We start from the raw sequence: 12111 nt of genomic DNA, 5'->3' as shown, positions 1-12111 counted from the left end.
CCCAGGGTCACTATGCAGAAGCAGGCAATGGTGTCTTGCCTTGAAAACCCTACTGCAGTGGTGGCGAACCTATGGCACGGGTGCCAGAGGTGGCACTCAGAGCCTTCTCTGTGGGCATGCGCACACAGAGTTTGTCATGTGGGGGCGGAATCGCCTCCCCCACACACACACATCTAGGCTGGCCTGGGCCGCTGGACTTGATGTGCGTGCACCTCAGCGAGCAGGGAGGACTTGGCTGGCGGGCCTGGTGCCTGTGCTCCAGGTGGCTGCTGCCCGGGGGGCAGGCAGAGGTGGCAGAGATGCTAGAGAGGCGCAGAGCGGCGCATGTGGGACTTGCTTGAGGCTACAGCAGGCTGGCCCCTGCTCAAGGGAGTTATTCAGGTTAAATTGCTGCGTTGGCACTTTGCGATAAATAAGTGGGTTTTGGGTTGCAGTTTGGGCATTCGGTCTCGAAAAGGTTCGCCATCGCTGCCCTACTGGGTTGCTGTAAGTCAGTCAATATGGTAAGGGAAAAAACTGGTTGCGAACTGGGATGATGTATGAATTGGGGCCACTCCAGCTCAGCAGTGTAGCGGTTAAGGAGCAGGTAGACTCTACTCTGGAGAGCCGGGTTGGAGCCCCCCTCGGCTCTACATAAGTGGCAGACTGATGAACCAGATTTGTTTCCTCACTCCTACACTCCTGCTGGGTGATGTTGGGCTAGTCACAGTTCTCTCAGAACTCTCTCAGCCCCAGCTATCTCACAAAAGGTCTGTTGCTGGGAAAGGAGAGTGTAAACTGCCTTTTCAGTCTCCTTACAGGGGAGAAAGGTGGGGTATAAATCCAGCCTCCTCTTCTTGTCACCTTCTGAAGACCAGAGAAGTCACATATGCGGCGGCACGCTTGCTCACGGGCGGTGCCTTTAGAGATCACATCATGCCCGTGTTGCGTCGCCTGCACTGGCTCCCAGTCGAGTTCCGGAGCGTCTTCAAGGTATTGGTTTTAACCTTTAAGGCCTTGCGCGGCCTGGGACCCTCGTACCTACGAGACCGTCTGGCCCCATATGTCCCACGTCGGTCCCTGCGTTCAGCAGAGGCCAACTTGCTGGTAATCCCCACCCCCTCTATGATGCGGCTGGCCTCTACTAGGGCCAGGGCTTTTACGGCTCTCCCTCCAGCTGTCCGGGCCCTGCGGGATCTCAACGAGTTCCGCAGGGCCTGTAAGACCGAGCTATTCCACCGGGCCTTTGGTGAGACCAGCCGCTGATGTGGGTGCCCGAAACAGCCTAAGAAATATTCTGAGACCCACTGTCCCCCCCTCTTAAGAGGAGTTTTAATAGCTGGATGCCATCTATTTTAAATATTTAAATTTACTTGGGTTTGATAATAGTATGCTGCATTTTAATTTTTAAACTTTGTCTTCTTTTGTTTTATTTGCTTGTTAATGTTGTACACCGCCCTGAGCCCTTCGGGGGAGGGCGGTATAAAAATGAAATAATAAATAAATAAATATCTGCAGCGCCGAGTGATTCTTCTGAAATATCAGTCCTTAAAGTACACAGTGAACCCCTGAGATCCAAACGGAACAACCGGCTGGGAGAGCCAGACCAGGAACTGTCCGGCCGTGTCCGATTTGGCCGGTTGCACAGCTTTGCACCAAGAACTGTGCCCTGGACTGACATCCCTGCCCAGGATACACAAGAGGACGATGCAACTCTGAATAATTTTTTTAAACGGATTGCTCTCACACATGAATCAGGCCCCGGCCGCCACAACCGGTGTGGGCACCTTGGGCTCAGCCCGCTCCTTTTCACTGCCGATGCCCGGGGCTGAACCCAGGGCCTTCTGCATGCCCAGCAGAGGCTCTAACCACTGAGCCTCACTCGCTCCCTCTCCTGGCATAAAGAGAGAGAGAGAAGGTTTCCACAGCTGCCATCCCAAACGCCTCCGACAGAAGCGAAGTGCACTGAATCCAACCGGGTTTGTGCCAAGGTGGGCACTAGGCTACTGTCTCCTGGGCACGCACAAACGAGGAGGATCTTCTTGTGCAAGAGAGGAGCTGCTCTGCTTTTTGCAACCAGGGGAAACTATTTTTAAAACTCCTTCTCCTCCTCCTCCTCTCCGGCCGGCCGCTTCCCCGGTGCGGATCTGCTCCCCCAGCGGGGCCTGGAGGCGGCAGCTAAGTTCCCCCCCCAACCCCCAACCCCCGCCCCACGACCCCGAAGCACCCCTGGCAGCGGCAGCCCCTTTGGAGAGGAGGGCTGGCTGGCTGGCGAGAGAGGGGGCCATGCCCAAGTAGCCCCCGAGCCCTACGAGGGGCCACCCTGCGCACCACCAGCCTCTGCTGCCCCGTTCGGGGGGAGGGGGCGAGAAATCGCCCCGGGTGGCACCGGACCTCCAGGAGGCAGAGCTCGGGTGGTCTGGAGCGAGGGGTTGCTTGGGAGGGGGGCCTCTATGGCACGGCGGCGCCTTGCTGAGTTCCCACCAGGAGCTGGCACACCAGTGCCCAGCTGAGGGCCCTCCCCTCCCCAAAACCTGCTCTCCCCAGACCCCTCCCTCCCTCCACCCCCCCCAAACAAGCTCCAGGTATTCCCCAACCCAGGGCTGGCAACCTCCCCCTTATGTAAGGCACTGTGTTCAATGAGGTAATAATGTAGGGTTACCACACCAAGTTACCAGCAGGCCTTTCGGCTGCCAACCTGCAGTCCAGGTGGGGCCTGGAGATTTCCCCGAATTATACCTGAACCCCAGTCTAAAACGAACACTTCCCCTAGAGAAAAATGGCTGCTTTGGGGGGTGGGCTGAACGGCCGTGGTGCCCAACCCTTTTTCACCTTGAACCCCTCGGCAGCCCATTTCCCCCAAAGTGTACCCCCACATTTGCAAACCCATCACATAAGTTTTGCATGTCCCCAAACATCCTGGTGCAACCCCTGTGGTACACATGCCCCAGGTTGGGACCCACTGCTCTATCGTATACCCTAGTGAGGTCTCTCCCCAAGCCCTGCCCTCCCTAATCTCTACCCACCCACCCCAAAGCTCCACAAATTTTCCAACCAGAAGTCGGCACCCCTACCTTAGGCAAGCCACCGTCTCCCGACCTTGGCACCTCTGCCGCTTGTTCGTGTTGATGTGTTTGGGGCTGTGTAGGGATGGGTGGAGGAAGGGGAAAGTGAGGATGGGGTATGAGTCTGAAATTGTATGAGTATGATGTATTGTATGAAATTGTATGAGTATGATGTATGAGTCTGAAATTGTGTGCATCGAGGAATGCTGCTGTAAATTTCGTTGTGCGTGCACAATGACAATAAAATGCTTATGCTTATGCTTCAACAACACTGGCCTACTTAGCAGGGTAGTTGTAGGGATTACAAGAGTGTGGTTATGGAACACTTCAAGCACTCCAAAGCCCTATCAAGGTTTTGTGGAGCATTATTTTCATCAGTCCATCTACTTCCAAAGTGTTTCCAGCCTGCGGTGACACAGTGCGCAGTCAGGGGTTTTAATGCAGTTTTCAGTGGTAGACTCTCATCTGGTGAACTGAAATTGTTTTCCTGCTCCTCCACATCCTTGCTGGGTGGCCTTGGGCCAGTCCCAGTTCTCTCAGAACTCTCTCAGCCCCACCTGCCTCACAAGGTGTCTGTTGTGAGGAGAGAAAGGGAAAAGAGTTTGTAAGTTGCCTTGAGTCTCCTCACAGAAGAAGAAGAAGAAGGAGGAGGAGGAGGAGGAGGAGTTTGGATTTATATCCCCCCCCTTTCTCTCCTGCAGGAGACTCAAAGGGGTTTACAATCTCCTTGCCCTTCCCCCCTCACAACAAACACCCTGTGAGGTAGGTGGGGCTGAGAGAGCTCCGAAGAACTGTGACTAGCCCAAGGTCACCCAGCTGGCGTGTGTGGGAGTGTACAGGCTAATCTGAATTCCCCAGATAAGCCTCCACAGCTCAGGCGGCAGAGCTGGGAATCAAACCCGGTTCCTCCAGATTAGATACACGAGCTCTTAACCTCCTACGCCACTGCTGCTCCAGGAGAGAAAGGCGGGGTATAAATGCAAACTCTATGGAGTTTTGTTCTGAGGCTGCACATGGCTCTTGTTGCGATGTAATTGTATACAGTTTGTTGTTTTGCAAATAAATACACGTGTGCCTTCTCTGTGGTGTCTCCCCGTGAAATGGCCCACCTGCGGAGGCCAGGAAGGCTCCTATGCTCTGGCATTCTCAAACTGAACTGTTCAGGAGGGCATACTGAAAATAGGACAAGGCATTTTTATAATGAAAACAGGACTACATCAAAACAAGTTTGGTCCAGGAAAATGCACTGTTTGTACTTATGTAACACCATATTCTGCATGGTTTAACATGTCATGTTGAATACTCATGCTTTGTCCAGACGCCAGCTCCGACTCAAAATTCTGGAGCTCCCAGTCCTAGGATATCGCATATATTAGATGTGCCGCTCACACTGATTACTGCTGGCCGATCCACCTTGAGTCTCATCATTGAGAAAGGCCGGCAATAGACCAAGACAGAAACAAACACTTAAAATACGCTTGACATAAACGGAGGTTCTGCTGTTATTTCCTTAACTAGATTATTTCCTGTCCTGAGTCTTTATGCCTGGGGTGCTAGACCCCAATGTGGATCAGTGTGGAACCAAACGCAGCTCGTTAAAAAAGAACAAAATGAAATCCTTAAATTACAGGAAATGGGATGCTCAATTATCCAGGATGGGGGAGGACCAAAGGCCTTTCATGGGACTAAAAGGGCTCCTTAGAGAAACTGGACAGAAAGGGAAAGGAACATTCAACAGTTGCCAGTAATCCAAGTGTGAGTCATGTTCAGATTTAAGCTGCTGCATGAAAACCATCGCGGGGGGTGGGGGGCTCCTGGGGTTATTTTATTATTTATTTATTTGTGTGTGTTATTTATAGCCCACCTTTTTCAGTGGGACTGCAGGTATTGCACAGAGCGAGTCAAAACAGTGAGCAAGCCGGAGCATTCAGTTAATAATGAAATAGGATTTGGGTTGTAGAACCAACCAGGAGTCTGGAAACAGAAATTCAGCCGGGCATGAATGTGACGCGCTGGTGCGGAGAAAGGTTCTGCCAAGCCACAGCTGACTTCTGGCAACCTCGTGAGATTTTCTAGGCAAGAAATGTTCAGGTGCGCTTCGCCATGGCCTGGCCCATTTTGCATGGAGTTTTTTCTTTGGGGCTCCTCGTTGCACTGTGGAGTTGTAGTGGGGACTCCTCGCATTTGTCTGTTTACGTGCGAGGAGGTGTCCCACTGACTGCATGGCTCGCCTGCCCCCAACTTTGGGTCTCTCCCGGTCGTCGCAAGATTGCCGGCTTTGTTTTTAAAGCCCTTAAAATTTTTATATCGATATTTCTATACTAGAGCGATATTTCTGTGTCATAGCAATATTTCTCTGTTACATCGGCATTTTTAATACTTTTCTCAAAAGCTGGCCGTAGATCCCCTGGAAATGCCTGTGAGGAGTGGCTGGGGGGACCGGAAGGAGCAGAAACCCCAAAGCAAGGGAAAACATCAGGGTTTCCCCGGTCACACTAACTATGGGGTTTTCAGGATCTGCAGCATCATAACACAGAGTGCGTCAGTAAGAAATCTCTACCCCAAGGGAAAGGTTCCCTCACTGCGGGGCAGAGCAGCAATGTATATTTGGCCCCTGCCTCCACATCATGAACCTGCCATGTCTTGGAAGTCTCCCATCCAAATACAAACCAGGGCCGACCCTACTTAGCTTTCGGGATCTGATGAGAGCCGGCTAGCCTGGGCAGCGCGACATATTAACGATGAAGAATTACATAGTAGGACCCAACCCTCAGGAAAGTGTACCCACGTCACCCTCCCTAATTATTTTTCCCAGTAACTTTGTGAATCATTTAGTACAGTGTAGAAATAATTCAGTCCTGCTCAATTTATGGAAAGCCATGGAGAGACTTGAAACTTTTTAGCCTGCAAAAAGTTTTATGGGTTACTAATCAACATGTCAGTTATCGGAAATGTTAAACTATATAGTTTTAGTTAGGCAAATGGGATTTCTTATTTTATTCTGTGCCATCGCGTCAGAGCTGACTTAGGGCGATCCCTGAGGGTTTCCAAGACCCCTGAGGGTTTGGAAATGGTTTGCCTTGGCCTCTTTCTGTGTTACAACCCTGGTGTTTCATGCTGGTTGCCCATCCAAATACTAACCGGGCCTACCCTGCTTAGCTTCTAAGATCTGATGAGATCGGGCTGGCTTTCTGATGCTGACTCATTCGTGATCACTCCGCTGTCAAGTCTAACATATTTTGGCTGATCAATTGTAGAAATCTGCAAACACCTGCCATCGGCACACATCTGGTATATAAGTCTGTTCTCCATCGTTCACCCTGTGTGAGCCAAATGTCTGTTGTTTAACAAAGGCTGAAAGATTCTGGCAGGAGCAACCCTGTTATCCAAGGTAGAATAATAGAATCATAGAGTTGGAAGAGACCACAAGGACCACCCAGCCCAGCCCTCTGCAATGCAGGAACACACAATCAAAGCACTCCTGACAGATGGCCTGTTGAAAAACCTCCAAAGAGGGAGCCTGCACCACACTCAGAGGTAGTGCATTCCACTGTCTAACAGCCCTGATGCTCAGGAAGTTTTTCCTGATGTTTAGGTGGAATCTTTTTTCCTTCACCTTGAACCCACTGCTCCTGGTCCTGGTCTCTGGAGCAGCAGAAAACAAGCTTGCTCCCTCACCAACATGACACCCCTTCAAATATCTAAACATGGCTATCATGTCACCTCTTGACCTTCTCTTCACCAAACTAAACATACCCAGCTCCCTAAGTCTTTCCTCGTAGGGCATGGATTCCAGACCTTTGACCATTTTGGTTGCCCCCCCTCCCCCGCTTGTCAATACACTTGTCAATACATTTCCAGCTTGTCAATACACTTCTTGAACTGTGGTGCCCAGAACTGTGCACAATATTCCAGGTGAGGTCTCACCAATGCAGAATAGAGAGGTACAATTGCATTCCTCGATCTAGACACTAGACTCCTATTGACACAGCCCAAAATCGCATTGGCTTTCTTGGCAGCCACGTCACAAACCAAAATATGATATAATGCAACTGTTTCTAACTCCCCGTGCCTACTCTTGACTGGTGCTCTAATCATTAGGCACCACTACCTGCAGTCACAAAATGCATCTCAGGCGTTTAGAGAAGAAGAAGAAGAGTTTGGATTTATATCCCCCCTTTCTCTCCTGCAGGAGACTCAAAGGGGCTTACAATCTCCTTGCCCTTCCCCCCTCACAACAAACACCCTGTGAGGTAGGTGGGGCTGAGAGAGCTCCGAGAAGCTGTGACTAGCCCAAGGTCCCCCAGCTGGCGTGTGTGGGAGTGTACAGGCTAATCTGAATTCCCCAGATAAGCCTCCACAGCTCAGGCGGCAGAGCTGGGAATCAAACCTGGTTCCTCCAGATTAGATACACGAGCTCTTAACCTCCTACGCCACTGCTGCTCTCAGTAGTAAGTAAATCAGTAGTAAGCGCCTCACCCAAGAGTATAAATCTCAGCCATTTATCTGAACTCCAGTTTCTCAATCAGGGCAGGGCGATCCCATTCTGGGAAGGAAGACGGGACCGTACCATTATATACTGCAAGAGGGGAAATCCCATTTGTGCAGGTTCCCACACAGAAAGCCCATTGAGGCAGGGATGAGAGAACCTTTCCCCCCTGATCATTTTTGCCTGTTGGTTTGTTATTTGCAGGCAGCGGCTGAGTCTCCCCTTCCCCAAGAACACGCAGCCCCTGCAAAGTGAAGCCGGACAGTTCATCCTACCACCTCAGGGCTCTGCCACCCCATTTTCACAGCCTGCTGCCTCATGGGTAAAGCAGCTGCAAGATGAAGGGAAAGCAAAGACCTGGGCTTAAGTCAAGGACCAAGCCCCACCAAAACCACTCAGGCTGGCCGGGCACGGAGAGGGGGCCACGGAAAAGCTGAAGTCAGCAGAGAGTTTGTGAAGAAAAACAAGAAGTTTTTGAAAAAGAGCCCAGGGGAGGCAGAGCTGTCAGCAAAACAGGAGGAAAATGAGTCATGCCCCCCCTCCTTCCACTGCCACAAATCTCTTCTCCCCCCCCCCCCCCCCGCGCCTCTTCCTGTCTTATGGTTTCCTGCAAATTCAAAGCATGAGGCTGGGAAAACACCAGGCCTCGGGAGGGCGTCCTGCCAAACTTTGACACTCTGCAGGAATGACTTCTCCAGGGCAGGGCAAGCACAGCGCCTCTTTCCAGAGTTACACCTTTTACATCCCCCAGCCATTGAAAAGGGGTGCGCCGGGCACTCTAATTGCAACTGGGAGTATAAAAAAGAAAATGCTTTTGAGCACATGGTCAGAAGCTCCCCAGGGAGAGTTAAAGCAGGGCGGTCGTCCCAGATGGGCCGCCCGCTTTGGCCTAAGGCAGCAATGGGGCAGTCCAGTGGCCCTTTTGAAAGCTAACAGGTTATGGGCTTTCCGTGCAAGAGCAAATTTCAACTCTCCGTGTCTGTTCAGCCAGTGACCTTAATGCGCTGGATGAAGTGGACTCCGACTCACAGAAACACAAGACTGATTCTGTTCGGGTCTGAGGTGCCACCAGATCCCTGTTTGATTATGTGTAGTCCATGAACATCTGGAGGGCCATAGTTGGAGACCCATGCGAGTCACCACACAGGGCAATCGCTTTTCTGAAGCCTAGCCTACTTTGCAGGGTTGTTGTGTAAGAATGAAATGGGGGGAGGAGAGCTGAGAGGACCTGAGCTCTTTGAGGAAGGGTGAAATTAAAAAAAACATTAGATAGCGAAGTGAAAACCAGATTTCCTAGGGGAAGAGTGAATTGAATCTCACAGGGGATCTCGAAGCAAAAAATGGCAGGTGCCACTTCCTTATCTATTTGTGCCAGGGGGGAGGGAGAGAAGGGGAGGGATTAGGGAAAACAGGGACCTCGGTTGGGTACATGACCACAGAGTCTACTTCCAAAAGGAGTTGTTTTCTCTGGGGGGAAGAGATCTCTACGGCCTGGAGAGCAGCTTCAACAGCAGCGGAACTTCAGGCCCCACATGGAGGTTGGCATCCATACCCTCCGCAGAGCTATTATTTTACATTTTTTAGGTAATACACAGCATCATGCACAATTGGATTGCATTTTAAAAAATATGAATGTGTAAACAATTGTTTTTTGGGGGGGGGATGAAAAGCCAGTATAGCCAAGTTGGGCATTTCTGGAGGTTTTGACAGGAGCCCAAAAAGTTTGCCAGCCCCGTTCTAGTGGGGTCCTTTCCAGGACCCAGAAAACTTCTTGTTTGCGCTGTAGGGGGGGAGAAAGTATTCTTCACACCTGAGGATGGAAAACTCAGGTGTGGCAACAGGAGACAAACGCTCTAAAGCAGATTTGGGGGGGGGGGGAAGACCTGGGGCACCAGTTTTCACCTGCCTATCCATGACATTAAGGCCATGGATCCCAGGTTGCTCCTGCGGCCCCCAGAAGAGACACCCCCATAACCCCTCCCCCCTCCTTGCACGGGTGCAAATCCCCTTGCACCAATGTATTGCAGCTCAAATCCCGGGGGGGGGGGCGTGCAGGGAATAGCCCCCCGGAGTCCTCCCCCTCCCACCCCTCCCTCCCAAGAGGGGGGTCCTCACCTGAGCAGCTGAAGGGCGTCGGTCGAGCGCGGGTCCTCCACTAGGACGTAGACAGTCGCGGGGGGCGGATCGGGGTTGGGGGGCTTCTCGCTCGCGTCATGGGACATCATGCCCCGCCCCCCCCCGCCCCCCAGCAACGTCGGGATCTAACGGGGCTGGGGTCTCCTCCAGTCGGAATCAGAGCCGGTTGCAAAAAAGGATGCAATGCAAATGCAAGTCTTTTGCAAAAGGGGTAGGGGTAGGGTTGGGGGGGCGAGGAAGAGCTCGGCCGCCTCCCTCCGCGGCAGAAAAACAGCCCGCCCGTCCGCCCGGACTATTGCTTCATTTTCCGGCGGCAGGAGAGGGGGGAATCTCCGCGGGAAGTGACATCAAAGGGGATCCACCCACTGGCGAACCGGGGCGGGGCCGGGGTGGTGGTGGTCCATGTTGCTATTTTATAATAAAGGGGTGTCAATTTCCACGCAAAGGCCCCTCGTGCCTTCTCACCGGCTAACGCTGCAACGTGCTCGGCATGCCGACGGGGCTCCTGAGCGTGTGCAGAGACCGTCCTGCAACCCAAGTGCAGCGGTGATAGAGAACTCCTGCTGCGTAATAATCAGTCACTTCCAGCCCAGCTTCAAGCCCTCTTCCTCCCATTTTTGGAAGAATCCCCGGGCAAGGGATGCACACACGTTGCTTAGGGAGGGCGAAAATGCCAGCCAGATGTGATGTGATGTGCCACCCTTGGCCATGTTATAGGGTCGTGGTGGCAAACCTTTGCCCCTTCAGATGTTATGGACTACAATTCCCATCAGGTCATGCCAGCAGGGGCTGATGGGAATTGTAGTCCATAACATCTGGAGGGGCAAAGGTTCGCCACCGCTGTTATGGGGGGGAGCCCAGGAAACACCACTTGCAGCTGGATTGTGCTCCTGTGGCCAGTGCCGGGCAGAATTGGTCGCCCATGTTTTCGCGCGCTGTCCCTTTGACTGGATAATTCTGCCCAAGTTTATTAATCTGTTACTGTCAGTAAGGAATGTCTCTCTGACAGGCATCTTTTCTTATGGCTGCTCAGAATACGGCTCGTGCAGCAAGCAGTGAGGATTCGTGGATGCTGCACAGACAGTTATGCCTTCCAGGGTGCAAGTTTCCTTGTGGTGGTTTTGATCGATCGCGGGTCAGCAAAGAAATTTCATGGGAAGTTTTGGGGAAGCCGCAGTCGGATGGCACGTGGAGACCAGCAGGCAACACAGAAAAAGTTTAGAGACTCAGAAATCCATAAAATCTATGTATAGTATTGTATAATATCGACGTATTTTATCTTTTAATACCATACACAATTTCTTTTTAAAAGTTAAAAACATTTTTAAAAAATCAGACTTCTCTGTTTCTAAGGGAAGGCCAATTTTTTTTTTACACAGATTTCCAGATTGAGAGGGCAGGCACGTTGCACCTAACCCCGCAATGTGGTAGAGAGAACTGTGTATCGGTGGTTCCCAACCTGGGGTATGCGTACCCCAGGGATACGCACCAGAACGTTTAAGGGTATGTGAAAAAATTATATAATGGAGGAAAAAGGCACATTCACATCAGCAGCATGAGACAAAATACAAGTCAAAAGTTGTGAAATTAATTCAATATTGTGATGAGTGGCAGTCCGGGTTTCCTTTGTTATTTAACGAGGAAAAGCCTGCATTCTTAGCTTAGCCTTAGTATTTATTATTTATTATTTATTTATTATTTGATTTCGTATACCGCCCTATCCCCAAAGGGCTCAGGGCGGTGAACAATATAAAAGCATATATAAACATAAATATATAAAAGTTTAAAATTTTCATTCTAAAACAGTATCCCACGAACCCATATGCAACCCTCCCAAGAAGAGTGATGGGTCCCGATGATGTTAGGGACCCTATACAGCAGGGGGAGGATGAAAGCAGAGAGGAGCACCCTCAGCTGGCTGGTCTCTCCAGAGAGGCCCGGTGGGAACAGATTGGTCTTGCAGGCCCTACGGAACTCTCCAAAGGTCCCGCAGGGCCCGGACAGCTAGTGGTAGGAGGTGTTCCCACCAGGCAGGGGCCAGAGCCATAAAAGGCCTGGCCCGAGAGTGGGAAGGCCAGCCGCGCATCATTGAGGGGCCAGGGATCCTCCAGTAAATTGGCACCTCTGCTGGCGCAGAAGTTGACTTCAGGAACATATCGAGGGTATCGTCACGGTCCCGAGAGGTACGAAGGGAGTCCCCAGGCAGCGTAAGGCCTTAAAGGTCAACACCAACACCTTGAAGATGATTGAACTCTCCGCACTGGGAGCCAATGCAGCTGGTGCAACTTACAGGCTGGATATGATCCCCAGATGGCACTTACCTGTGAGCAGGCGTGCAGCTGCATTTTGGACCAGTTTTAGCTTCGAGATCAGAGGCCTTGAGAAGGCCAGCAGTAAGAAGCGAGTTACAATAGTCTAGCCTGGAGGTGGCCGTTGCAGGGA

General features: G+C 51.5%; 1 protein-coding gene across 1 annotated transcript in view; it reads right to left on the bottom strand.

Moving 5' to 3' along the window:
* Positions 1-9994, bottom strand: part of TFE3 (transcription factor binding to IGHM enhancer 3) — a 40828-nt gene extending 30834 nt beyond the window's left edge. The window contains exon 1 of the mRNA XM_048490027.1: positions 9649-9994. Coding sequence (XP_048345984.1) covers positions 9649-9758 — 110 coding nt within the window. The 5' untranslated portion in view covers positions 9759-9994. The remainder of the gene's footprint in view (positions 1-9648) is intronic.
* Between the last annotated feature and the right edge of the window lie 2117 nt (positions 9995-12111).

This window comes from Sphaerodactylus townsendi, linkage group LG03 (assembly GCF_021028975.2).
Source record: "Sphaerodactylus townsendi isolate TG3544 linkage group LG03, MPM_Stown_v2.3, whole genome shotgun sequence".
In the NCBI taxonomy this organism is placed as follows: domain Eukaryota; kingdom Metazoa; phylum Chordata; class Lepidosauria; order Squamata; family Sphaerodactylidae; genus Sphaerodactylus; species Sphaerodactylus townsendi.
The sequence above is the reverse complement of the archived record's forward strand: the minus strand, read 5'-3'. Positions and strand labels throughout refer to the sequence as shown.